Source organism: Pagrus major, chromosome 16, assembly GCF_040436345.1.
Source record: "Pagrus major chromosome 16, Pma_NU_1.0".
Taxonomy (NCBI): Eukaryota; Metazoa; Chordata; class Actinopteri; order Spariformes; family Sparidae; genus Pagrus; species Pagrus major.
The window spans coordinates 22,117,297-22,145,221 of record NC_133230.1 but is presented as its reverse complement, the minus strand read 5'-3'; the positions used below and the strand labels follow the sequence as shown (position 1 = coordinate 22,145,221).

The following is a 27,925-nucleotide window of genomic DNA, read 5'->3' as shown; positions in this document are numbered from 1 at the left end:
GTTTTCAATTTTCACATAATTTTGATGTCATGTATATATTGTTTTTCTTTCATTCACAATATTTCTATCTTTTTCCTTTATTGGCGAAAATGGGCTCGCAAAATATGGTAATACACATTTAAGTTTATAATTAATTCATATTCCATGATTATATCTTTCCAGCAATAATACAATATTCTTGTGAATATCTAACCTGTTAAAAAAAACAGTCATGATGTTGCGTGAATGATCAGACTTTTATTGTGAAGTTTGGTGACACGCCCCCGACCCTCTACCCGGAAGTGCGGGTTTATTTAGTGCAACCACTTTATGGTTCCATCCTCCAAGTTCATGATGTCCAACTTCAAAACAGTAATTTGGCCTAAAGTGATTTTATTTGGGGACTCCATCACGCAGGTTAGTCATCGATTTTAAAGATTGTAATATTGTATCGCATTTTATTGTCTGCTGCTCAGTTAGTTAGCTAGTTAGCATTAGCTGCTAGCTTGCCAGTTTAACAGCGACTGTCCTGTTGATTCTTTCAGTTTTCATTTCAAGCCAATGGCTGGGGAGCGGAAATTGCCAACAAACTAGTGAGGTAAGAAGTTCTCATATAGTGGTTTCTGAATTTAGTGCTCAGCTATTTCTCACAAACACCTTAGATTTTACAAACAAAACAAAACAAAACAAAACATGGAACTGATGTGATTCGTTTTTGGTGTGTGCAACCACATTTTGTACAGCATCTGAATCTGACATATGTTTCCCCTTCAGAAAGTGTGATGTTGTAAACAGAGGACTGTCTGGCTACAACTCCAGATGGGGCAAAATACTTCTTCCTCGTCTCATCGACAGTCAGAACTCAGCTGACAACAACATAGCTGCTGTCACTGTCTTCTTTGGAGCCAATGACTGTGCACTACAAGGTGAATTTCACTGGGAAAACCTGTAGTAATGCCAATTTAAGAAGATGAACAATATTTTGAAACTCATTCTGATTTAGTAAGAATATATATACTGCCATGTCTTTGCTTTATTGGGCTTGGGGATTTTTTAAAGACATATCATGCAACAAATGTCCCAGCACTTCATTACTTGGGATTATTCAAAGTGACTCATTGAAAAAAACATAGAAATATTATCAATTATAATGAATCGTCCTTTCCTAAAGTTTCTGTATGATTTTGCCTCCTTTCATCTGTTCCTGCCCTGCAGATAAAAACCCCCAGCAGCACGTCCCTTTGCAGGAGTATTCAGAGAACCTAAAGGAGATCACCAGGCTTCTGGCTTCAGCTGGTGTGTCAGCAGACAAAGTGATCTTCATCACCCCTCCACCTCTTCATGAGGCAGCCTGGGAGAAGGAGTGCATTTTGAAAGGTAGCACTCACTCAGTTTCTCTTCTCTCATCACGTAGACCATTTATGCACTTCAGGCCAACAAATATCACGAGTGCTTCTTCATGTCTTTTCCAGGATCTCCTCTCAATCGTCACAATTCTGTAGCGGGGCAGTATGCGCAGGCTTGTGTGCAGACTGCCGGTCAATGTGGCACAGATGTGTTGGACCTGTGGACACTTATGCAGAAGGATGGGCAGGTGGGTAGTGCTCGTCACAGTCACTGCTACGTGCTGGTAGAGGCCACACAAGACATGTAATCACCATACATCATGGGGTTAGGGTTATGTAATTGTATTATTTCATTTGACACTTAATATAAGGAGAAGTAGTGATAACTTCCAATTGGTAGTTCTGCTAGTGTAACCTACAGAATCCTTAAGTTGGAGCACAACAGGTCAGCTGAACATGAAAAACATTAACCTTGTCTACAGGCACACATGCAACATACAACATAGATGAAGAAAAACATTTCTAATGATGAATCAGTTATATATGAATATTTACTTCCAAGTAAATAAAGTTTTTCTTGTCTATTTCCCCCTATAATTACTGCCAAATTACAGTTTTTTTCAGGAAATTATTAGATGATTATGGAGCTATAATGTAAACATCTATTAGAGCTTTAGTTAATCTAAATTCCAATTTCTGAATCAAATGATAAAATGAAAGCGTCCATCTCTAAATACATTCAAGAAAGCCTTCCTGTGGCCTCAGATATCCTGTTTTGTCCTCTGCTCCACAGGACTTCACGGCCTACCTGTCCGACGGGCTGCATCTCTCAGAAAAGGGAAACCAATTTGTGGCTCAGCACCTGTGGGGGCTGCTGGAGAGTCGCATGTCCAACCTGCCCTTCCTCCTGCCCTACTGGGGAGAAATCGACGCCAAGAGCCCCGAGAGCAGCCTCCTCTGTGAGCCATCAAGGCTTTAGAGAACATCTGGATAGTCCAAAGAGAAAACTCACCAGCACTCATGTGTTGCTGTGATTTGTCAAGTCAAATGCGAGAATGTGTACTAATGGTTAAAATGCACAATAAAGATTTTTATTATAAGATGTGTGTAGGTTATACAAGCAAGAAACTTACAAAAAAAAGGACATTTATATGCATAGAAACATTAAGAATATACATCATCAGAATATATGACACATGAAATCTGCTTGTTGTGTAACAGTTCACATCCATCCAGTAAAGTCAATGTTAGCTACACAGTTAAACCAACAGTTAAATACATATTTCACAATTCCAACATGTGACACAGCAGGCAACAGTGGTGAGACGGCATTAAATAAAGAGGTGCATGAGTCAAGTTGGCACAAGGACAGAAAACCAAGTGGAAAAATAACATCCGAGCACCTCAGGCAGTCTGTTTTAAAATGAAATTCAGGATTGTCCAGATTCACGTTCAACTACTGGGAATTTTCTTGTCCTTTTGCTCGGAACGGTTAGGCACAAAATCCGACAAGGCACCGTGTTTTTTCGTACAGGGATGAACTAGGAAACGTATACATGACAAATAACCAAATAACGTAAATGTAACACTGATGGAAACCACTGCGCACATGATTCGTAATGTTGCATCCTCAGTACAAAGGAGTCAAAATATACAAGCCTGCATTTTTTTTTTTTTTTTTTAAAGAAACCTTTGACAGCACAGCAAGAACATGTTTACGACCTATTTCATTCCTCCAGTGATGTGAAAAATACTTCAAGTGCAGTTATGACACACATTCAGGTCATTTTTAGGCTAAAGTTCAGCATCTGCTGTTTAATATATCACAATGAAATGTTTCCTTTTTACAGGAAAATAACCACACATACAACATCAATAATATTTTACACCATTCACATGTTAACAGCTCGTGGAGCAAACTGGTAAAACAGTACTTAGTTTGCGCACAAGAATTTAGAGGGGAAATGCGAGGCTGAAGCTGTTAACATGATACTTTTTTTTTTTTTTTTTTATTTAAACGACACTGGCAAAGATCACTGATATTTTTTGTTCTTGAAAAAAATGTAGAAACCGTTGAGCCACTGGGTTATATGAAAAAAGGATATTTTAACTTTAAAATATTCTGTGTTTGGGCAACCAGCCTGCGGTAGATTAGTTTCCACAGGCATACTCAGATCTGCCAGGACCCTCGCCAACTAACTGACAAAGGCACCACAGGCACACATTAACATGAATTCACTCATTAACTATTTTATTTGAGATAACTCATGTCTTGTCAGTGTGGTGGTTCACTCCAAGTAATAGCTGACTGAATAATATCTACATCTAATGCTGGTTGAAATGTGTTAAAACATGAGGCTTTTACTGGTCAACACTTGCTGTCTGTGATTTGCGATAAGAATGTATATAATGTTCCCTAAAACACATATCAGTACTGGTTGTTTGCTCTCAGCACTCCGTCTCTTTAGTGTCAATGCACTCCTGCCTCTTGAGGCGCCGCCGCTCCTTGGCTGGCTGGTTCTGATCTGTCAGATCCTCGTAGGAGGATTTCATACCCGACGAGCAGGCTCCTGCGGTTGTGAAATCGTCCGACAGGCCCTCCTCTCCCAGGTGAGAGTCGATGCTGGTGTCCTCCTGGATGGTGGCCATCCGCAGTCCCCCTGTGCTGTCCGGGGTAAGGCCGCAGCTCGGACCGGGGGCCTGGGTACTGCTGCTGGCGCTGCTGGCTGCGGAGGTGGCCCCGACCTGGCTCTGCTGCTGAGGCTGATGGGGCAGGGAGGAGGGCCCGGTCCGGCCGGCGGAGAAGGAGGGAGGCTGATGAGGCTTGACGATGCGCACGGATGCTGACTCGAGGTTGCTCAGCATTTCTTGACTCTGAAGAGCAAAGAACAAAAAGTGAGACCGAGGCACAACAAAGCTGACTCTGACTGAGGTGGGATCCATTCCATTTTTACTCCATTCTGCTCAAATAAGACCACATTTCAAAATTCAGTCATCCACATGCCGATGGAAAGGCGAGTGAAGTTTTGTAGTCCACAAGACATTTCTAGAGCTTGGCAACAATATAGCATTGCAGCCTTCTTCAAAATTAAGAAGACAGGGACTTTAACTTCAGTTGTTTAGGAGAATGCTGCAACGCTGTTTTGCAGTAAACTCTAGAAATGTTTTTGCGAACTACAAAACCTAACCAGACTTTTCATCAGCTTGACGGTAAGTGAATGATGACTGAATTTTCACTATTAGGTGAACTCTCAAAATGTTGCCATTTTACTTTCAGAGAACTTTAGCTATATCTCCTGCTATCACTGTCCCATTTACTATCCCCAGTAGCCCCTTTAAAAGTGGGAATGAGTAAAACAAACATTTCTCATGGTGGACAGTTTGTGTTGTAAAACATAGGTGGAACTAATATTAATAATGGCTGCAGTCCATTTAGTAGAATATTGTGCATGCTAGCTCACTTGCAGGATGTACCGTCACACCTAAATGGAATTAAGCCATCATTAATGTAATTAGTTGCTCCTGCACAAGGCAAAATGTCTGCCGTGAGAAAGGTCTACAGAGGAATGTACCCTCAGTCGCCACGTGTTCCCAATCAAACCTAAAAAATGACTCAACACAGTGCAGACAGCCAGTAAAAAAAGAAAAGGTCAAAAAACAAATAACAATCACCTAAAGGACATCACCCTGTTCATGTTGTGGCTTTGAACAGCAGCAGATGCAAACTTAAATGTTGACACACACTGCATCAGATTCCACAAAGACAACAAGGTGCAACCTGTTCAGTCCTCTCTCTGTTTGAATACTCCTACAAGGCCATCTTGCTTTCTTGAGGTAATTTCTGATCAGATAGGTGCATAAGAACACGCTTGCAGCGGTTCAGTCATATTAAACTAGTCGCCTTAGTTATTTTGTTTTTATTAGCCTCTCTCACTTGATCTCTCAGATGAAAAGGTCACAGGTGAGTCTAAAGGCTGGAAATGTGCAACCAGATCAGTGATTACGTCAAGGAGTAAGTGACTGCAGGAGTATCCCAAACGTGGGCCACTGACCATGCACCATCATGGACTCAATGGCAACGCATCGCAACACCAAACCATGGCGCACTCACGCACTCACCTATGGCGGGAGCTCTACTACAAACTTCCACCATCTGCTGCAGTTCCAATGAGAATGGAAAAGGGCCAAGGCAAAGAGTGATGCACAGGTCATTCGGAGCTTGGGAGCCAGCAGTGACAGTGAGGCCCTGACTGACGAGTAACCTGACCACTAGTTCACATCGCCTCAAGTTGGAGCTTATAAATTAATTTATGTCCTGCTCTTACCCATGTGTTTTCAAGACTCGGAGCCAATTTAGCACCAGATTTGTCAGGACTGTCTTGGGAATGATTAGACAAGAGTGTGAATGTTTTATTCAAATAATACATCCTGATTGGTGCACAGAAGTACAGGACGTTATTTTTCATCTTACAGACCTCTGCCACTTCAAACCAGTGAAAAGAGGACGGGCAAAAAAGACATATGTAAGGATTTCTCACGTGTGTTTTAGCTTTAGCGCATTGTGTCGTGTTCATGTGCTTCTCTTCCCCGAAGAGTAAAAAACTGGTTTAAAAATATATTTTCAGGGCCCTAAAAATTAAATGAAGTGCCAGTTACGTAGCTATTCTTAAGATTCCTGAGTCTCTGCATGTTTTATTTATTTATCCATCATATTTCTACATTGTTACACTTTTTAAAACTACTGTCAAACAGCTGAGATACATTTGTTGATGAAAATGCTATAACTAAACCAAGTTTTTATTGTAATTTTAATGTAATTTGTATTTTAATGTAATTTTTATTGTATTTATTGTAACAAAACATGTTATAACATCTAGTTTAATGGTGACAGAACATGCAGGGCAAGGCAAATACCTCAGCCTGCATGATCAACCTTCATGCTCCTCGTCCTTTCCTGTAGGTGTCAGTGTTTTTAAAAGATGTAATGTGGGATTGTATTAGTTTGGTTAGTGTGGTAGCAAGGCTAGTGCACAAAATTCATATATGTGGGGGCATTTGAGGGATGGGAAACTTACACTTGGAGGGTAGTAGAAGCACTTTGTGTTCTCCTCATACTGCTGGTCAAGTCGTTTGTCCTGCAGAGACAGACAAAAAGACACAGGACTTTCAGGATTTGACAAAGTAAAAGAATTAACATTTATTAATGTAGCTGATCTTCAACCACAGAGCTACATAATCCATTTCTTACCACACAGTGAACGAGGATGCTGAGAGGAATCCAAAAGATGAGGGAAAACACCACGACAGAGCCCACTATGTTATCAGCCAGGAACTTCCCTGTGGAGAGGCGGCATTGAGACAGAAAGGTCTAAGCTTGCCTCAACTAATATAGTCATCAACAAGATATTTCACACATTCTCATATGGTTGATTACATTTCAAAGTGGCCTGTTGTAACTCACCAAATGTGTTAATGTCCAGCTTGTCAATAAAGTCCCACAACCTCTCGATCACGTCCTGTACCTGCTTCATGCACTTTCCCTGTTTTAAAAAGAGACAAAGTCATCCAATCACTCGTATCTTTTTTAAGACCACTGACGGAGAAAAATGTCTGTAGAGGGAACACATAGAAAAGATTTGTTGACTTACACCCTCGTCACAAAAGCCCACAGTGCAGGGTTTGCCTTTGCGAAGGAAAAGGAAACTGCCATTTTTCTGGACGAAGGGAGAACAGGTGCCATCTTTTCCCCTGCAGCACACTTTACAAGAGTGCTCCGTCTCTGCAAACACAAGAGATTAACTTTAATGGCATTTAACTCTTTTATATGTTTGCAAGATTGTAATAACTATAACCCCCATTAACAGTGGCAGTGCAGACATTAACTTTGTTTTTTAGAACAGAGATTAAAAGATTCATTCAAACATGGGATGATCTCTTTAATCTTTTTAATAAGCCACTGACATCTGGAAAAACTCATATCTATTATTTACTTTACAGGAAGTAAAGAAACAGTTCTGTTGTTCACAACGATACATTTCTGAATATGTAACTGTTATTAAAGGGTTTTGTAAGCCCAGAGCTTGTAGGATTATCAAATCCACTAGAGATCCTTTTAATCCTTCAACTAAAGTCGGAGTTCATAAAGCCTTTAAAGAGTAAAATTTAGGTACTTTCAAAAGGACCCAAACTAAAAAATGTCTAATTTTTTGCAAAAAAAAAAAAAACGTTCAACCGTCACTTTGTTTAACTTACCAGCTGTTCATAGTTTTAACTTTGATTGTATGTTTTCACCATGATTATTTCCTACTAATTTCGACACCAGAGGACAACAAACAAATATCACGACGAGGCTGTTTCATTTAAAATAACATTAATAAATGTTGGTTTAGGCTACATGAGTGATTGCGTGGGTGAAACACCAGACTTGTCGTGGATATTGGAATTCCGGCATTCCAGAAATCCTAACCTTGAAAATATAATGGTTAAAATCAAGCACTTAAAAAACTTAAATCAGTTTGGAGCTCTTAAACATTCCCCTTCCTGCTCTTTACCGTTGCAGGCACAGGACTGAAGGTTCTCCAGGGCCTCACAGAAAGGGTTGCACTCCCCATTGTGACACTTGCCGTTGTCGACACACGTTGTGTTGTCAGCAGCGTTTGCAGGAGGCGGACACTGACTGCTGTTGCCTAACATATGAAGGAAAGAAACAGTGATGTAGTTTTTCCAAGGCATCTGTGATTGATCCATTTTAAAAAAAGGCATCTAACACCACAGCAAGTCTTGCTGCAGTTCTCATGTTACACCAGCAGGAGGAGCTCACCTGTGCAAGAGGATATGCCTTTACAGGTAGCATTGATGGCTTCCTGGCACCTTGTTCCTGCCTGCTCAAACATGCATTTCCTACAGCAAGGGCTGTTTCTGTCACTGTGGAGAGAACAGAGACAATGAACGCATATGTGACTCAAACTCATACCACAATGATTTCATTCAAGATCATATTGAATTTAATCTATCCAATGTATGAGCATGTACTTAGACTTTAAGAGCGTGTTTTGTACATTTTAGCCCATCTTTTAGATCTCATACCTGCACTGTGCACCACGTTTGAATTTGCAGTCCGATGAGCAGCAGGGGTCGTCGTTGAGGTGGAGGAGCCCAGGGTCGCACTCCTCCCCCTCCTCCACTCTGGAGTTCCCACATACCTTACTGTTCCTCTCCTTGAAGCACACGGGAGCCTTGAAACTTAACGTCTTTCCAACGGAGATCTTGCTGCAGTTGGAGAAACGCTTGAGGGGGGAAGCAGAAGTAGATGGTGGTTAGATATTACCTAGGTGTGGATGCTTAATGGTTAACTACGAGGGACTGCAATGATACTTAAATACTACAGTAATAACAGATATAACTCCTTTCTGATGCAAAACAATTCATCAGACATTTACTCAAATAGTTGTATAAATAACATGTATACAATGTTGGTGAAGCAATGGTGTTTCTACCTGGAACGAGTGCATCCTTTTCTTTTACAAAACTAATCGTGAATTTCCAGCCACAGTGGCAAATTCTTGGACTTGCACTTGAGATTTTTTTTAACCCTTGTAGTTATCTTCAAGACGGTCTCGCTTTGAGTGGAGTTCATACACAGCAGCACTTTTCAACTTAAACTACAGCAGAGCTCGTTCACATATTAGCTGTTAAGGCCAGTGGCGGAGGAGGTACAGTACATTAACTGTCTGTCATTATATTTCACAGGAACAACTGTGACTCACATTTAAGCAACTCATTTAAAAATGGAATTCACACTTCATATCACACTTTGCATCATTAATTAACTTAGTGTATCCTCATAACTGTCAGCATAGTTTGTTATACACCAAGCAGTCAATAAAAGGTAATGCTTCTGTTGTATCGCTGTATTGCAATGTTTGGGGGGAGGGTACCTTGTTGTTGACATGGTCTCCGCTCACAGCGATAGGGTACATGACAAACTTCCCCCCATGGTCATCACTGGGGGCACAGTAAGGGATGTTGTCAGGATCATGCTCTGCTCCAAAGTTATGGCCAAGCTCGTGAGTCGTCACCAAATCCGCCTCCTGATCAGACACAAACACACCAGATTTATCAAAATCTAACAAGCGCCAAAAGGATGTTGATGTTTGCCTGACAAAAAGCATGTATATTATCACAGGGGCTACAGATACATGCTCAACCAATAGCCTTCCTCCCAGCTCACATCAATGTTTTTATACTTAGCGAAACTGTGCAGAGGTGCAAGCAATACACTGGGTCCTGAGGTGTCAAGACGCAAACGGGTTAACCAAGATTGTTACTCATAACACCCACACAAAAAGGTGTGTCTGCCCTACTTAGAGCCTAAACTTGGCAGGATGATATGTTGCATAAGATTCTGGCTAAAGCCAGTGCAACCAATAATTACAGTTGTCACAGATGAAGATTGAGAAACAGGGTAAAAACAGACCTTTGTTAAGATGGTCTTGCCGTAGTTCTTGGTGCTGGTCAGGCCCGTGTTGAGGTAACTGGGCTTCTTAATGGAGTGAGTTGGGTAGTACGCTACAGAGTGACAAAATACGAGAAAGAATTCAGAGTTTGCTTTGCTTTACAAAAGCTCGGAGCTCCAAAAAACAGTTGCAATTCTCAACAGTGATAAGAAAGAAGTGAGATGTCTCACTCCTTAGCTACTTCCATCATCAAAAACAATGCATCTATTCCAGAGAGTTATAGTTAAGACTTTTTTTTTTAAACAAGGTCATATCAATAAGATATGATGTATGATTTGCTGATTTTTTACTGTTCCCTGTTTTCTGGCAAGTTTATCAAGACAAACGTTGAACTTGCAAAAATAAACTTAAAAGGCAAACTCGTCAACTGGCAGTGGGAAAAATGTCAATTGCCTATTTTTGGTAGGTTTACCCATGTTTAAAAAACTATATATTTGCAAATTTTCAAATTCATTGATACTCAACACTGATGGTCTTTAAAACATGACACACAAGCATCACAACAGAACAAAGTGTGGTAACATGTTAAAATATTGAATTAATCAGTCGATATCAACCATATACTGGTGAAGTAGGAGCTGCATGATGTGCATTTAACACTTAATGCATGTGTCCTTACGTTTTGGGCAGAGGCCGCCCAGGGCATTAGGTTTGGAGGGGGCCACGTAGGCCAGCCCCAGTGTACCCTCATCGAAGTCCTGATAGGTGAACAGGTGGGCCAGACACACAGTGGAGGCGTTGTCAGCTAGGTCTGAGCTGAATTGCTGAGGGGCACAATAAAACTATTATCTACCAACATCTGTATATGTCAAAATCTCTTAAGCTCCCTGTTTCACAAGGACTCCCAAAACTGTAGAACTCTGTTAAAGAGGTTTGACTGACACCAATAAAACTGAACATATAACAATAAGGACATTAACATTCAGAGATATAACTTTATGAAATAATATTATCACTGACATTACTTGCATATGAACCAGATTTCTTAACTCTGACACCATGTGGATAAACTGTAGCATGCAATTCTAATAACTCAATCCAATCTGATATGGATATTATCAGCTTCTACTCTTTTTTTTTAAACATAACATAGTGTCAACATCTTAGATAATGATCCATTAAATTTGGATATAAAAGATAGAAAGATATTTTGACCAACATTTGTTCTGAATGGAGCATTTCACATAAACTAGTGAACTTTTTTTCTGCATTACCTCAAACGTTACTTGACATGCTGCACAAAAAAACTTGTGTGAACACATTTCACATTCTGTTGGTTGAAAAGTAAAGTTTCCTTTTTCCAAATCACATCCAGTCCCAGCTGAAAAACCTCCCCTACCTCTCACAAAGTGAATTTTGTGTCTGTCTATACATATCTCTCTGTCTCCTACCTCCAGAAGTTTCTTCACGTCCCAGACCTCCCTTCCAGTTGGGCTGTTTTTCATGTTATAATGGGCCCATTTTTTGTCATTAGGGTCAGGAGGCTTTGTGGCTTCCTTGTTGATGATGATCTGAGAGCGAAATATGTAATTTTACGACCGATTCATCATTTGTATTTACAATTTCAGTGAAAGCATTTCGACAAATTTTAGTGTACTGGTTCTTAATTAATGTTTCATTAAAACATTTCATAGTTCAGATTTTAAGACTAAATCACTGATTATATTATACAATAAAGTTAAGATTGTCATAAATGGCCCCAAACCTGTAAAAAATAGCTTTAAAAATAACTTTTATTCATAGGCAGATGAAACCCTGTAACTTTAAAATCAGTCATCATGCTTAGGGTTTAAAAGCAGCATAGTAGAAGTTCCTCTTGACATGTATGGTGAAGAAAATTGGGAAGTAACTCTGAGCAGCTAAATGAATGCATATCTTTTTGGTGAGAAAGCCGCAGACTCACAGTATGACAAACAGTGTCTTCATTCATTCCCAGGGGCTGTGGAACAAATTAAATTACCCCACATGGCTTAAACAAAAGCTTTCAGTTCCTTCTAAAAGTGCCGTTCTCAAACCCACTGAAGGACAGTGTTATTCTCAGCTTCACTTCCGGAAGTGACTTGGCATAAACAGAGCCGTCAGGCTGCAGGGAGTGAGTGATTGTTCCAGCAGTCAGACTTGAACCATATGACAGGGCACACACACACACACACCTGATTGATCTGGACTCCGTAGCCTTTGAATTCATCATCCCAAGTTGTGTTTCTATAAATGTCGTCAACTCGATCAATAAGCTCAATCTGGAGTGAGAAAAGAAACAAAATCATTAACATAAAAAAATACTTTTTCAATTAGATAAAATGAAACTGAACTGTGGAAATCAAAAACAACAATAATCTGCATAACTGAATAAGAGTTTTGTACAAAGTATCATAAGGACAGACCAGGTAGTTGAGTGTGACGCTCTCTTGTCCGCGGCCCATGTGTTCGAAAAAGCGGTAATCAGCAACCAGCAACAGGGGGCAGGTGTTCTTCTTGTGATCATGAGCCGGAGCCAGCCTCTTCTCTCTGTGATGGTACCCTGCCAGGAAGAAGCAGCAGGAGCAGCAAGAGAGAGACAGATGCATAGGTAGGAGTAGAGAAAGGAAAATGTTTAAGGGAAAACAAAGGAGGGGGGAAAAGAGAAGTAACATTTCCATATTCAGAGCATTAAGGGTAAGCTTACATAGAAATAGATACATTAAAACATCAAGTTTAACAATGAGGCCATGCTCCAGTATCCAATTGTTAATTGCCCTCATTTTCACATTTAGCAGCATGTCTTCTTTTGTGTTTGCCTGTGAACTGATTTAGCTCGGCCTTTGTTCTTCAAGCCAGAATTTAATAGCAGTTTATCTTTATAGTAAAGTCCTGACTGCATAATAAGTGTGAATGAGGTTTGGTGTGTATCCTGACAGCTAGAGGAGGCAAGTAAATGAAAGCTGACCTCACACAGACCGTAGAATCTGTCATACAGTTATCTAGCGAAAGCATTTTTTTTATTGCGTAAATATACTCAATGGTCTTTACTTCCAAACAAATTTGTTAAAACATAACTTAACGTCTATAAAATGCTGGAGAATAGCAAAAAATAAATCAAAGCTATCCAGAGCGCATGGGGATGTATTTTATACATTAACAAAGGTCTCCTCGGCCTACCTGGTTGTATTACAAGTCTCCTTAATTATAGATCAAGTAAGCACTGCACTAGATCCAGTGAAAACTGCCAAAATAAAACCGAGATTGGGAAACTACCTTTAAAACTTTTATGCTCCACAGAAGAACAATGTACAGAAACTTGCAAGGCTGGGCACGCTGATCCCCTTTACTTTAAGACGCTTTTCGCTGACTTAGATCAGTGTGAGTGTACATTTTTGTTGTCTGTTCGTGGTGTGGTTTGTTTATATTGGATTTGAATTATATATGTATTACAATGTATGTATTTTAAATTTATCTTTGCTTTCACTGCATTTTTTTTTGCTTTATTGTCCTACACAGGACATCCATTAAAAAGAGAGTAACTGCTTTTATTGTACCACCTTTTTAAAATAAAGGTTGAATGAAATTGCCTTAAAAATTTCCATTTAAAAAAATATTTGAGGAGCAAATCCTCACAATTTAGAGGCTGGAGGTAAAAAAAAACAAAATAACAACCCCATATATGTTAAACCCTTCAAACAGTCAGTAGTTGAAGAATAACAGAAAAGGACAACAGGAAGACATCCCATTTGAGCATTACATCATACACTTGGCTATGCACTGTTCACAAGTGTGGGTGTGCGTTGCCCTGGCTTCCACAACAAGCAGTGGGAGACCAGTGACGACTCAGAGTCATCTCATTGGGCTGCAGAGCCTCCATGAATTTTAATACCTCCTCCATAAGAACCTTCACCTCAACTCATATCCCCAATGAGTGCTTTCAACCAGCAGCCAGTTACAGGTGCTCTAGATTTCTCCTCTGGCACATTATCACTGTTATACGCTTTACATTTCCAACGCAGCACGAAAGAATCAAAAGGCCTTCGGTTGTTACATAATACCCACTTGTCAGCAGTGTGTATGTGCAGAACATAAGCTAGGTTTTACAGATAAAAAGGCTTTTATTAAAGTGACTGTTACAGAATCTAACACCCACCTCCTTTGTCTCACTACTACTCCTCCTTCCTTCTCTCAACCTTAAACATTTGTTATCCTCCTAGGCTCCTACTCTTTACCTGCTCTTTACCATCCATAAACAAGAGCTCATAGCCTGGGCAGCACCCAAGTTGTGATCTCTAACCCTTTATAAACGCCATCCTCCTCCTACACATTTCTACTACACAGGCATGTGTAATACTTTCCACCTCTAGTGAGGAAATCAAATAGCAGAGCTCACCCTTTTCCTGCTCAGCCTCCCAATCCCTGGCAGTTCGTGGCAGCAGGTCCTTGGCCTCTGCGTGGACGTATCCACACACTTTTGGAGAGGCGATGCGGCTCAGATTCTTGATGTCGTCTGAGCGATAAACCAGCAACCTGCTATCAACTGGGGAGTTTGTAAACCTCCACAGGGGCTGGATGGGCAGAAGAAAAGAGGTGGTATTAGAGAACAAAAATAAAGATAAAGGTGGGCAATGACAACAAGTAAAAAGACAGAAAGGAGGGCAGTGGCCAGTGTGACCTAGACATTTAATTTCTTCTCATTCTTCACTGAAATGACGGTACATTATAGTTCTTAAGTATTTGGTAAAAAACACGCTTTGTTTTGAGGCTGTACTTCAGAATTTTGGATTTAAATTGAAACAACTGAGACTGAAGTGGTGACTTTTAGCTGAAAGGCTTCTTGAGGAAGTTCACATCAATATTACATGGCCCTTTTTGTATAATTTCAGTGCCCTCCAAACAGTGCAATAGAACAATGATAAAGCTGCAACCCAAGCACTATTCAACCAATATGAATGTAAAAAAAACGTAAAAATCTCAAACATACTTGCCAGAGAGACCTCAAAAAAAGGGAGGATTTTGAAACCAAAGCGACGGACTGGGGGAACTACCCCTGAAAAGTGTGTGATTCAAGGACTGTGTTTCCTGCATTTTTACGACATTTAAAGAATGAAAATAACAAAATAATAAGTAAAAAGCAATGGCATTTTATGTCCAGTCATTTTATTTTACTTGTAATTCTCAGAATACAACACAGAATAAATCACACTTGTGCATAAAAAATCTGAGGCATAAAATATTGTTTATCACTTTTCATTGATTCATTTTTTGCTCCTGCTCTTTAGAGAGTATGTGCATGCCACTGCCCTACGTTTGTCAGCCTCTCGGTGGGGATTGACACGGTGCAACTCTCGTGACTGACAGAAGAATTGCTGTGGCAGATTTTACAGGCCCTTTCCTTTGAATGTGTGTGTGTGTGTGTGTGTGTGTGTGTATATATATATATATATACATACAGCATGTGATAAATTAGATCAGTCGCAATTCTTTTGATGCAACACATCCTCATCATATGAGATAAACTGAGCTACAAGGCATTCACTACCAAACTGCCATCCTCTCCTCCTCTAGCATTTTTTACATCAGCCACTACAGATGGTGGTTGGACTGGTAAATTAGAAACTACTTTTAGCCACTAGAGTAACATTCGATGATATTATCAGACACAGAAAGCCAAAGAACTATACAAATATGCATATATTACCTGTGTGTACACACCTAGTCACTTCTTACCTCTACGTTGTACTCTGCTTCATCTGTCAGAATGTGAGCAGAAAACTCATCTCCATCTATGTGTGCCTGCACACGTGAATTCTCCTCTCCTGCAAACACCAAAAAACAAGGTTATTTACTAAATGATCAACATATGCATAGACACACTAACATAATATTGCGTGAGCCGGTTACAAAGCAGTATTGGCATGAATCCAATAATGCAGTTATTGCTCATATTTGGCAAATAAAAGTGGAAAATACTTGATCATAATTTCTCAAACTAAGGTTTAAAAACAGCTGACTTGTTTTGGACATGCAAAGTAAAACTCTTAGAGAAAGCGCAGTCAGTGTAAATATCTAAAAAAACACAACATACTGACACATCCCTGATCAGATGAGTCAATCACTCACCAATAACATGTCCTGTGAAATAGGTCTGAAGTTGAACATCGTAGTTCTTCTCCTTCCCATGTTTATCGACAAACACAGCTTTGAAGTTGTCCGTGAAAAGGCCCGTGTTGGTGGTCAAGTAAAGCTTAAAATGTCTGAGGAAGTAATTCAATACTGTGAGGAGTCACACGGACAGAAAAAGGTGAAACAATAGTTTTAGGATAATCCCTCTCAATTTGATCATATGATAAAGTCTGATTAATGATTTGTGTGTATATATGACAGGTGTAGCAGAGCAAATTTCTATGGCAACTTTTTCAATATATAAATGGGCATGTGAGTTTCTTTTAATACAGACTTGAAGATTTTAGCCTATCCTGTATCATGCCCCCAGAGACCAAAACGGCTGAAGTAGGTTGATGTCAGACATGAGGGTGCTGCTGTACCTCTGCAGAGCTCTGAAGCTCACCAGCCGCTCCAGGTGGGACTGGGTGTGGACGTCCCTCTTCCTAACAGAGTGCAGCTGGAGGCTTGACACTGGCAGGACCTCAAAATCTGACAGGATGGAGTTCAGATCATCTGGAAGACACGGAGAGGTCACAGCTATCATATACGAGTCATGATCAAGTAGAAACTGCGTTATCAGTTTGATACGTTCAAATATCACAGTCTAGAGCTGAGCTGACAATCCGCTTTCTAGCCTGATGATGTGGTTTTATTTAGCAGCTAACCAGGTCTCGGTGTTTATAACATTTCATTTCAATCCAAACATAAGATTTTTAAATCACAGTTAATAAAGTGAGTAGTAAAGTTACCATAATCAGCGTTAACACGCAGTATTCCTAAATACATATAGCATAACCATTAAAGCTAACGTTAGCCCGGGTTAGCTTGCTAAGTTACTTACCCAACTCCGGGTTTTCTTCGTGATTCTCCTCCGTTGTAACTCTTGACTTAATTCCACATTTGACCCAACAAGGAGCCAGAAAGACAATTAACAGTACGCTCCTCATTTTCGGGAAACTCAGACAGCTATGCCACTGTTGTCATTGTCACAAGTTAGTCGGTTTGTCGGGGTAGCTAGCTGAGCTACCCGGAAGTGCGCCCAGTGGAAACAACATCCGCTTTTAGCATATTTGGGAAGACTTGAGACACAACCATACAACACACAGGCAGTCCATTTATGACAGTGGTGGAAGTACTCAGATCCTACATTTAAGGAAAAGTGGCAAAACCACAACGTAAAGACAATGTTATAGCTAAAGATTCTGCCTTCATAAGTATAAGTCCTCATTTTTTGGATAGGCCCCTTTAAGAGTGTTAAAATATAACTGGATTATCAGAGTTGAAAAAAGTATGCAGATCCTTTACATAAATAAATGTAGCAAAATTTACACTTAATACTTCATTAAAAGTCCTGCATGATATACATAATATATAAGAAATTCTGCATTAAAATGACTAGACATTTTATATATTATTTGTGAGTTGGGTACTTAGATTACCCCAAATGTTTCCAATAATGTTAAAACCCAGAGAAATCCTTTCAAAGTACTCATTATGCTGGAGAATGGCCCACGTTAGATTATTGTATTAGATTATTTCCATGATGTATTTTATTGTAGCCGGTGGAGGCAGACCCAAGTTTATGAATACCTTATACATTTATATTTACATTACATTTAGGGCATTTAGCAGACGCTTTTGTCCAAAGCGACTTACAATAAGTAAGTCCGTATATACTGTTGGGCAGTTTGATCTGTAACAATCCATCATATTTTACAATTTTATCATGTTTTTGAAAGTAAAGTAACTGTAACAGTTGAAATGATTAAAAAGGTACAATATTTTTCTTTGACATGGGGTAGAGGGAAAGTATTAAGTAGCATAAAGTAGATCTACTCAAGAACCTCAAAATTGTTCAACACTTCAGTAAATGTACTTTATAGCCCGACTGTTACTTGACATTTGGGGCCGATGCTTGGAAGTATATTAGGAAGTAAAAACTCTGATGTTGATATATTGGCCAATATACACCCATTTTTGCACTGATCCCTCAAATGTGGTCAAACAGAGGCAAGATACTTCACATTTAACAATACTTTACTCTCTTAAAAGACATGAGTGCACTGAGATGGTAAACTTAGTGGGTATTTAATAATTAGAAATGGTCTCAAGCATATTTTTCGACAATATATTCCATTAAAAAAAATGATTACACTAATTACATGAACTGAAGTGTTCAGTGTTTATTTTTTTATCGGCACATATTCGGCAACATATACGCAGATAACAAAATATCTCTGATTGGCTGATATCGGCTCAAAACATTGGCCAACCAATATATTGGTCTGGCTCTAATGTACTGAAGTACTTTCCACCACTGCCAAGGATAAATTGATCTCAAGAAAAACTTGAAGTTATGTATGGACACTTGGACAGTTGCCTGCATGTGTTTAATTTCTCCGATGCATCAGTGGCCCTTTGATTCCATATTTCTTTGAGTATGGAGGAATGGCCACTACAGGTAGTGCAGTCTTTTATAATACGTCTATCTAGAAACGTATGTTTGCTTATAAAATCGTGGATAAATGTACTTTCGTCCCAACACTAATGTACAACCAAAAATATTGACTTAAACACATCATATTATTTCTGTATAGAATTTTTTTTTCCCTTTATTTTCTGTTTTAAATATTCCAAGATGCTCCCATCATTGGGAATAACTGCTATGAACTGTCTTCTTGCAATTCCAGTTTAGTTTAGGGAGAGAGTAGTAAATATAACAATTGTTCATTTTCCATTTTTTCAATGAAACAAACCAGAAAAACTCAAATGCATTAGCGGAATGATATCGCCCAAAATCATTTAATACGTTTATAGAGTTAAATGAAAAATACAAGTTATTTGACCATCAAGCCAATTATTGTGCTCAGCAACAATAGATACAGGAAATGTACAAACATCCAAGTACATTATTAGGCAAATAAAAGAAACAGAGGCCAGCTTGGAGTTGGTTTATAAAATGATTTATTCATGTTAACATAGCTGATACATAGGGATTCCAACAGTTCCACAAGGCTTTTGGGGACTACAATTGAATGAATGACAAAATAATAGTGGTCCAAATCTCTAATGACAATCACTGGACAGACTAACAAATCACCCTCTTGTAGGATGTGTACAAACCTGCATTGAAAAATGACTAAACTTGACACTTGGACTTGTGTGTGTTACAGCATTTGTTCCCATTCCAGTGTAATATCTCAAGAGACATGCATGACAATTGTCACCTTCCCATTAAAAAAGGTCCCTGCATTTGGTCAGATAAGCCCCACCACCCACCCAACCCCTCCTCCTCAAACAGGCATGCTTCAGTGAAAGAGTGGCTTCATAACCAGGGCAAAAAGTGAGGATTTAACCAGTTGGCACTACTTGGCTGTATTATAGTATTTGTTGCCAGCATGTAAAAGTGCACTAGCTTTCCCTGCAGTATGAAAATTGAATCCGTTTTAAGTTGGACTCCAGCTGCTGTGACCGTACCATGTAACTGTGTAGAGATAGACACTAAAAAAAAAAGTATGGGGGAAACTATGTTATATTCTTATATCTTAACATTTATTAGAAAAAAAAATCTCAATTGATAGAATTTTAGGCTTCCAGTTGTTGACTTTAGCTAGGAGTCTGATACCATGTCAAGCTATCAATTACTTTTCTACAGCTGAAACTGCACAAATGGGAGGGCCAGGACAAACACAAATCATGGGAATGGAGGGTTTCTCTTTTCACCAGTTGTTCTCTAAATCTGCATTGTGAAAAGCCTGATTATTTTTTATTTCCTTACACAACTCTTTTCAGCAATGGGTTTCATTGGTAGAATGTTTGAGTGGAGAAATAAGGAATGAAGGATGTGTAAAAAAAGTTTAGTTTTTTTTTTTTCTTTTTGTCGTTTTTGGAGATGACCCCAACATTGAGGACTTCTGTTTTTTACTGCTCTTGCTGCTCTTCTCCTCCTTCTCCACCCTCACCCTCACCCTCCTCGCCAGCGTGGTCCGATGTCCATAACTGAGAAGAGAAACATACATTTGTTTAAAATACAGTTGAACGCAGTGAAATATCAAGACTCCTTCACCCCTTCTGAATTTTGAAGCCTAAAGTTCATTAAACCAGTCACCTTCTTCCCTTCTTCCTTGCAGATATCAACATGGCTTTACATTGAAATTACCGTATTAAGTTTAACACACACACTTTTCTTTTTAATTCTGCCAACAACGAAGTTTGGTCCCTGGACAATGAAGAGGGAAGGAACTCGGTATACTTCAAACTAAGTGTTGGCTAGATTCTCAAACACTATTTGTAACCAACTTTGTGATGGCAGAATAGGCAGTGACTTTCTGAAACAGGCACTCTGATAATCACAGCCAGATGATTGGCCAGGTGTTTAGAGACGTGAACATCCCTTTCTGGCTCTTTTACACAATAATGGGTGTCAAAGTGAACCAGGTTAAATCTAAAGTATATATGCGTATACAGCGGAACTGGGGAATAATCCAATTTTGTCTTTTAGTTAGGTTTTGCCCACAGCAGCAGCCGCCTACTTAATGAACGGGTCAGCAGCTACTATCAAGGTTTCTACACCTTCTTCATAGTCAAGCACTTTCAAGGTGCATTTTCAAACGTTTCCATCACGACATAGACAAAGTATTTTGATATGAAAACACCTATTTTTTGAGATGCTGCGTAATGTTAGCCTTAGTGAAATTTCCCTACTACGACGTACCCTTTATGTGGTGCTGAAGCGCGAGGATTTGGCCCCCTTTTCAACCACGATTTGTATTTTTTGTTTGCAAGTAGAGATGGGACACTTTTGACCCAATATTGGTATCAAGTGCCAATCTTGATTGTCTGACTCTCCAGAAATTGTACTGACGTCAGCGATTCCATAGTCTGTTATTTTTATATAACCCTGGCGCTAACAGTGGACGCTATGCAGCTCGTCATTAATGCTTGCTGGGACAAGTAAACTCTGTTTCGGGTGAGTGTCTCATACAGTTGTCTCATCAATGTCAGCGAGCCAATAGGCATACAGTATGCTTGTTGTTCCAAGATCTAATAAGAGCTGGTGATTGGCTGACTCGAGGCATGCAGGAAAAAGACGGTACTCACAACATGTACGTGTAATGTAATCTTTTTTTAAAACGGATTTTATACAATTGGTGTTGAAAAAAGTATCATTCAGGAATCGGTATCGAAGTCAAATTCTTTTAAAACGCTATTCAGCCCCAACAAGGCCTAATCAAAGTTTATGCAAGAAGTAACACATTTAAACAGCAATAAAACATAAAATGCACCAACATTATATCCACTATGATTAATCCTACTTGCCCTCTCACAAATGGTACGGAACATTTTTGTCAATTTCGTCCACCTTTTATGACCCAATGGTGTGGTGTGCCTGTGGAGCGGGGCTGTGTGTGTTAGTTGCCTGGGCCAAGTGTGACAAAATGTCTTCCAAAACCATTTGGTATTACAGATTATATTACCAGGTTTTGCATTACTGCATGCAGCCTCATGATTGCCTTTTTGGCCGTTAAGCCCATTTGTATGTTTAATCACATCTCACCCTTTACAATGACAACAGGCTTTTGGCCTTGCCATCCAGTGTGGCTTTTTCAACAAAGTAGGTTGTTTGAAGAATACTGGCAATATACAACAGACAACAAGCCAAGCATAACATTTTTGTTACACAGTGAAGTGGATTTTTGTGCCATGTGAGAGCAAACACTCACTGTCAGGTTGTCTCTGAGGAGCTGCATGATGAGAGTGCTGTCTTTGTAGGAATCCTCACTAAGCTGGTCCAGCTCTGCAATGGCTTCATCAAATGCCTGTAAGAAACAAAAAAGGTTTAACACTTGCCACATAGAATCACTGAGAAGACAGCAAAGAGACAGATTTTTGTAACATTTTTTGCATACCGTTTTAGCCAATTTGCAGGCTGCACCTGGGCAGTTCCGGATCTCGTAGTGGAAGACAGAGAAGTTAAGTGCCAAGCCCAAGCGGATAGGATGTGTGGGTGGCATTTTTTCACAGCTGCATTTAGATGCTGCAGTGTATGCCTCCTCTGACCGCGTAATGGCGTCTGGAGACAGAGAAAGGAATCACATAAAATATAATAGTTAATGCATATGCGATATATGCCAAGGTTGAGATACAAGTCCACTTGCAGCTACACAATTTTACAGTTTTACTACACTAAAATCTATAGAAGTATATAAACAACCACTCTGTGGTTTTACAAGCATTTATGTGCCAGACCCACACATGGGCTTTACTTGGGCGAGCCTCCCAGGTATATTAATGGCCACCCAAGTATATTTGGTGACCAATTTGAGCATTTTTTACTTTTATTTTTTTTATCCATCTGAAAGAACGCAGCCAAACGAGATCGATTGACTAGTTGACAATCTGCCCTTGCCTTTCCTCATGTTTTCCCATAGAAACCTACATCTCCCCTTTGGGACACCCTCAAAACACCAACATCTTAATTTCCCCAATATAATGTTAATTTCCCCGAAATAATGTTTCGTACAAGCTTCTAAGTGCAACTGGTTGTTGCTATGTCATTCAATATCACATTGGTTTCAATAGCCTACATAAATAACAACACGCTTCCTCCACTTTCTCACCTGCTGTTAAAAAATGGAATCAAGAGCGTGTTTAATACAAATGGAGTACAAATGTAAACTCACCCGATTTGGCGTCTCCTGAGGCAACCTCAGCAAGGTATCTATAGTAGTCCCCCTTCATCTTAAGATAGAAGACTTTGCTCTCAGCAGCTTCATCTCCTTTAACTTCGCAGTTTTTAATTAAATGATCATCCAGCAGCAACTGTGAAGAAAGAAAATGTCAGATCAATTCAACCGGATGCAAATGGAGTATGACTCTTCACAACCATCAACCAAACTACAACAAAACTGACAGAAGAAGAGCCAAATCTTAAACAGAATCATTCACTGCAGTCACACTATATTTACAAAATAGTCACTAACTGTGCTAAATTGGGCACAAATTAAGGTGTGAGAATAAACACATCCAAAAAATAAACACATGCATGGCCCAACACTGAATACCCATCACAAGTGTCCCATTAGCCTCCATCTACCAAAAAGCATAACCCCCTTTGCGCTTCATAGCTGCTCAGCTCATTTTGAAGAAACATTTTTGCCATCTGTCAGTTGCTGCTAATGTTGCTCCAAAATTGTCTACAACCAGGCCAGGCGTCTAGTGTGTCCCCAACTGTCTTCTGCCCCACATTCTTTCATGAAGCACTCTCCTCCCGTTAGCACTGTATAGCAAAGTTTGAGGTCTTAAATTTAACCATAAATGTTCCATTAGCAAAATCCAGGGTAAAAAGGGTCACACTCCAAATCATAGGTCCATTCACAGTAAAGATTGAACAAACTTCAGTCTATCGCAGGTAAAATAACTTTTAATTTGCAGTCTAATATTACGTTACTTACTTACTTGTTTAATAAGATGGATAAATAATAAATATTTATTATTAACACCTTAAAGATTAAAATTGTTAACAAAATTGAATCTGCGCTTTGAAACTAAAAATGCAAACTGCTGCTTTTAGTGACTACATCCTAAAAGCTACAAATAGCTGTTTACTATATAACAGCAATATAGTAATAATATTAGGTAGGTTATAAGTGGTAATACAGCAAAGGTATAAAACAAGTATTACAAATCACACACTGTGATTACTCTCCAGGCTAAGTCATCCGTATTTCCATGGACATGGAAAGATTACCAGGGCTAATCTGTGTCAGTGAAACCACGGCTTATGCTCAAGTTAACCGATTTAGAGAGCAAATTAACCGTTCATTTAGAATGGCAAGGCTTGCGAACAACTCAACCCTAATGACGGTCCTGATCAAGAGGTTACACGGTGTAGAGAATGGAGAAAGAGGATACTCTTTGCCTCCAACTTAGAAAGAAACTTTACGTAAAAAAAAGGTTAATGAAACAGAAAAACAGAGCTTTCCCATCTAAAGCCCTGGAGAAAGAAACTACCAGTGCCCGAGCCAAACCCAGCCCAGCAGCCACTCCACAGTCATTTACTGGTACAAAGATAGGCTCGGCCGAAACACATGCATGTCTGAAGTGCTAAACATTCCTCTTTGACTTCATGCTCGACACAATAGACAAGAGTGGCCTCACTCTTGGTGCTTTCACACAGAACTCAGTCATCAGTGCTCACAAGAAAGCACAACCTGTAATGTTGGATTGAAGCCTGACTGAGTTATGTGTGTGCAAGTGCCTTTACATGTAAGGAATTTATATATTTTTTTCCAAGCATGGACTTAACCTCATTATCAATTCAATTACAAACACTACAATTAGCTATGAGGTGGTTCTTGTTTTTTCAAAATCAGAGATAATGGTGATGTTCTCTAATGTTCTTAAAAATGAGCATACTACGGCTTCTATAATAAAGTTATTTCGGTGTGGTCATCTCAGCTTGATATCCAGCATTCAGAATATTCTACGAACCATTCTTTAGAAAGAATAACATTTTTCCTTGGTCCAGTGGTGGAAGCGACCATTTTCAAGTACTGTTCTTAAATATAAATTTGAGGTACTATATTCACTCTGAAAATAACACAACACAACACAAAACATTACACTGTAACATCTTGCATTATTTGTTAGCTATTATACTACTGTAGCGTTTTAATTAAGCCTACACTGAGAAAGAGTTTAAGTTTTAATTATTTAGAAAAAAAAATGCATAAGGTGCCCCGCCCACCCGTCATTGACTGCACTGGGTATACTTCAGAAATGCCACATGAAGGACTAATGATATTAATCACATAAGAGAAATTTCCGATATGGGTAGTTTTAATGTTGAACTGTTACTGGGGATGTTCAAAAGCAACATGCCAAGCATGCAATTAAAAATGTATGCAAAATATACACGACTTGCAGTCATGTTCTCTCCACTACCCCCACCCCCCAAAAAGTTCCCCCTTTGAATCTACACAAATCTCATAGGTGACTTATTTTTAACCCAAAACCAAATCTCTCTCCCAACTGAGACCTCCATTCAACTGAGATGCAAGTCAGTCCTGGTTTCACACTCTACTGTGCAGGAAATCAAGACAGAAGGGCATACTAGATGCGTACTTATCTACCGCGGTCTCTGCGCTTCTGCCTTTGTGTGTGCATAAGTAACCTGACAGGTTTCTGCAGACAAGTTATGGCATGAGGACTGACACACCCTCAGTCAACACTCAGGAGCAGAGACATGGCAAGCTGAGTCACAGATGTGCAAATGCATATTCTCAGGAATACACACAGCGAGCTGGTTAAAAAATGAATTGCTCCTGTGGCTTTGCAGTGCATTTGTAAGACTTTAAAGGCAGCTCTGGGAAATTATCTTGCAGCTAAGCTTCCACCCAGATCTCCACTAATCCATTATCAAGGCAGGCTAGAAATAATGTAAAGCACCAATCTGTGCTGTTGCATTAGATTAAACAAGAGGTGAAAGTGATCTGTGCAAACTGGGATTTAGAGAGGGCATGAGTCACTTATGCATGTAAATTCTTGCACTTGGTTAACCACATTAGTCTTTTATCTGCCAGATGGGACTGCGTGGATACAGATCATAGTAAAGCGTCACAGAGCACAGGGTATACAGTGAATCTTCCCTGAGATCGCCCTCCACCCATTCAGACACACCTTGCTGGTGTAGTCACTATGACCTTTTGTCAGTTCACGCCCTCACAAGGTTTCAAGCCTATTGTTCTAAATCCAGATTCCAAAAAAGGCAGGAACAGTGGGAGGACTACATAATACTTCCTTGTCCTCTCCAGCGTTAGAGGCCATATTTATACATAACAGAGGAGCTCACAGGAAACAGGGCAGATTCCACACATCATTGTACTATATAATGACATGTCACATTAAATGTTATGGGTACAGATGTGTCATGAAGACTGACAGAGGATACTTCAACTCTTCACTACTTGCCTCGAGAGAGGTGGAGGAGTATTAATGAACAAATACTGCAGTTCTAGGGATCTCTGAACTTGTTTAAATTATAATCATGCAGTGAAACAATATAGCTGTGCTACCTATTCAAGAGGCTGCTCTTCATCTCACATAAATCCTGGAGAATAATTGGACACCTTACCAAAACGTCATTGCAGATATCTCGCAGCTCCCCCTCCACCTTCTCCCTATACTCCTTCATCATTTTCCTCTTCCTCTCTGCGGGTTCATCCTTGGATTCCTGTTCGCCTGCATTGTCTTGCTCGGCCTTCGCACACATACTGCTCAGCACCCTCCATGCGGACCGCCTCGCCCCAACCACGTTCTTGTAGGCGACGGACAGCAGGTTTCTCTCCTCGTTTGACAGGTCCTGGTCCATCTTTGTGACCGACTTCATGTATGATGCCATGTCCTCGTAGCGCTCAGCCTGCTCCGACAGCTTGGCCATCTGAATAAGATCACCTCTATCCTCCATAGTTTATATATTTTTCGATGATATCAAAGATCCGGGGGGTATGTGACGGTCAAGGATGCTGTTCCTCCCCACAGTAACGTTACAAGCTGCGAAAAAAGGTTGATAAAATTAGTAGGTGTCGATAAAACTGTATGTAACCGGAGGGCAGAATAGCCCGCCGATCATGCTCATGACACGAACGAACATGCATCCGCTTGGCACGAGCTGACAAATGGCACTATTACATGTTAGATATTGTCACTCCTTAAAATCATTTAACCGGACAAACCCGTTTTCAGACGCGTTCAAACTGGGTTAAAAAAAAATGGGTTAAAAATTACCAGCCCGCATTCACTTACAGACTTTACGATAACCTGCGGTGTAAAACAACGAGCAGACTCTATCTTTAAAAACTGTCTCTAAAATCTGCGGCTGACAGCGAAAATCGGAAGCAGAGCCGTACTGACAAGCCCATTTTGCACGGCAACCCGCCACAAAGCTGTCTGGAGCGACTCGCCAGCGAGTTAGCTAAAGCTAGCTGCCGTTAGCTACATCGGCCACTCCTTTCAATGAAAAAATGTCACATTAGCAATACTCACACAAAACACTAAACGCGTCTCTATGTGTCAGTTTAACGACCAACCAGCAAGCATATTATTGAAAAGGAAACAATGAAATAATTGATAATGGTTTCTAACCTACTGAGGTCCAAATTTGCTCCTCAAATTGATCCGGTTTGAGAGGTTGGTCCGAAAGGCAAAGAAAGGTAGTAGCAGCGAAAATACCACTGTTCAGTGCTAAAATAGGGCGGTCCTTCTGTATATCGACTCTCCAATCATAAATCGTAATCTCAATTGATCGACAGGAAGATTAACCAGTGGAAACCAATAGTTGTTTAGCGCGGGGGAAAGAGGCGGGCCTTCGGGATAGTTTGACGGACCGGAACGCTGCAGCGGATGGGGCCACGGGGTTTCCTCCAATTAGAGCAAGGGATGAAGACGTCATCGCATTGCCATGGTGATGTTCGTCCAATCACACCTTTCTTTCACGCGCTGCAGGTAACTGAAGGCGGGTGTGGCACCTATTTCCTTCAGATAGATCTTTTCTGAAGTTTTTATTCTAGGGACTCTCTGCAGACATTTTTATAATTTCTCAACAGATCAAATGAAAAAAGCCAAACCAGCAAGTCATTGATCCCTCGGACAAATATTGTGTGTGTAGCTGATGTAGTTTGCCTGCAACACACTGCTATTGTCCCAAAAACTCGAGATATAGTCTGTGTCAGGACTGTATTTTTAAACTCTTATTGAGATCCTTATTGAGTATCTCAGTGATGGGCTGTGCTGTCCCACTGTGTGTAGGGGATAAAAATGGCCGCTGTACATCCTGAGAAGGATCAGTTTCCACTCTGGAATGTCCCCACTGGGACACCTGTAATTCTACCTGAAACCTTTTGGCAATAGGTGAGCAGACAAGGTTTGAGTTTCACTGCTATGCCAGAAGTTTTG

General features: G+C 40.0%; 3 protein-coding genes across 5 annotated transcripts; 1 reads left to right on the top strand and 2 right to left on the bottom strand.

Moving 5' to 3' along the window:
* Positions 1-293: 293 nt before the first annotated feature.
* On the top strand, positions 294-2,425 carry iah1 (isoamyl acetate hydrolyzing esterase 1 (putative)). Its single transcript, XM_073483090.1, has 6 exons — positions 294-396; positions 525-577; positions 754-905; positions 1,195-1,356; positions 1,452-1,573; positions 2,119-2,425. The coding sequence occupies exons 1-6, from the start codon at positions 310-312 to the stop codon at positions 2,302-2,304; spliced, it is 762 nt and encodes a 253-aa protein (XP_073339191.1). The 5' UTR covers positions 294-309; the 3' UTR covers positions 2,305-2,425.
* Positions 2,395-17,020, bottom strand: adam17a (ADAM metallopeptidase domain 17a). Its single transcript, XM_073483089.1, has 19 exons — positions 16,812-17,020; positions 16,351-16,483; positions 15,926-16,059; positions 15,533-15,621; positions 14,196-14,370; positions 12,226-12,362; positions 11,995-12,081; positions 11,233-11,352; positions 10,461-10,605; positions 9,802-9,893; positions 9,263-9,415; positions 8,412-8,611; positions 8,146-8,249; positions 7,877-8,011; positions 6,974-7,104; positions 6,787-6,865; positions 6,574-6,662; positions 6,401-6,460; positions 2,395-4,199 (listed from the first exon to the last, which is right to left on the bottom strand). Exons 1-19 carry the CDS (start codon positions 16,915-16,917, stop codon positions 3,774-3,776), a joined length of 2,595 nt encoding a protein of 864 aa, XP_073339190.1. The 5' UTR covers positions 16,918-17,020; the 3' UTR covers positions 2,395-3,773.
* Positions 17,021-18,917: 1,897 nt separating this feature from the next.
* LOC141010394 (14-3-3 protein zeta-like) lies at positions 18,918-27,222 on the bottom strand. 3 transcript variants are annotated; one of them, XM_073483340.1, is made up of 6 exons: positions 27,116-27,222; positions 26,106-26,524; positions 22,654-22,792; positions 21,880-22,043; positions 21,694-21,789; positions 18,918-19,969 (listed from the first exon to the last, which is right to left on the bottom strand). In XM_073483340.1, the coding sequence occupies exons 2-6, from the start codon at positions 26,436-26,438 to the stop codon at positions 19,892-19,894; spliced, it is 810 nt and encodes a 269-aa protein (XP_073339441.1). In that variant the 5' UTR covers positions 26,439-26,524; positions 27,116-27,222; the 3' UTR covers positions 18,918-19,891. The 3 variants fall into 3 exon arrangements, with proteins under 3 accessions (XP_073339441.1, XP_073339442.1, XP_073339443.1); XM_073483341.1 differs by having other exon boundaries at positions 27,120-27,184; XM_073483342.1 differs by lacking the exon at positions 27,116-27,222 and adding an exon at positions 27,017-27,034.
* Between the last annotated feature and the right edge of the window lie 703 nt (positions 27,223-27,925).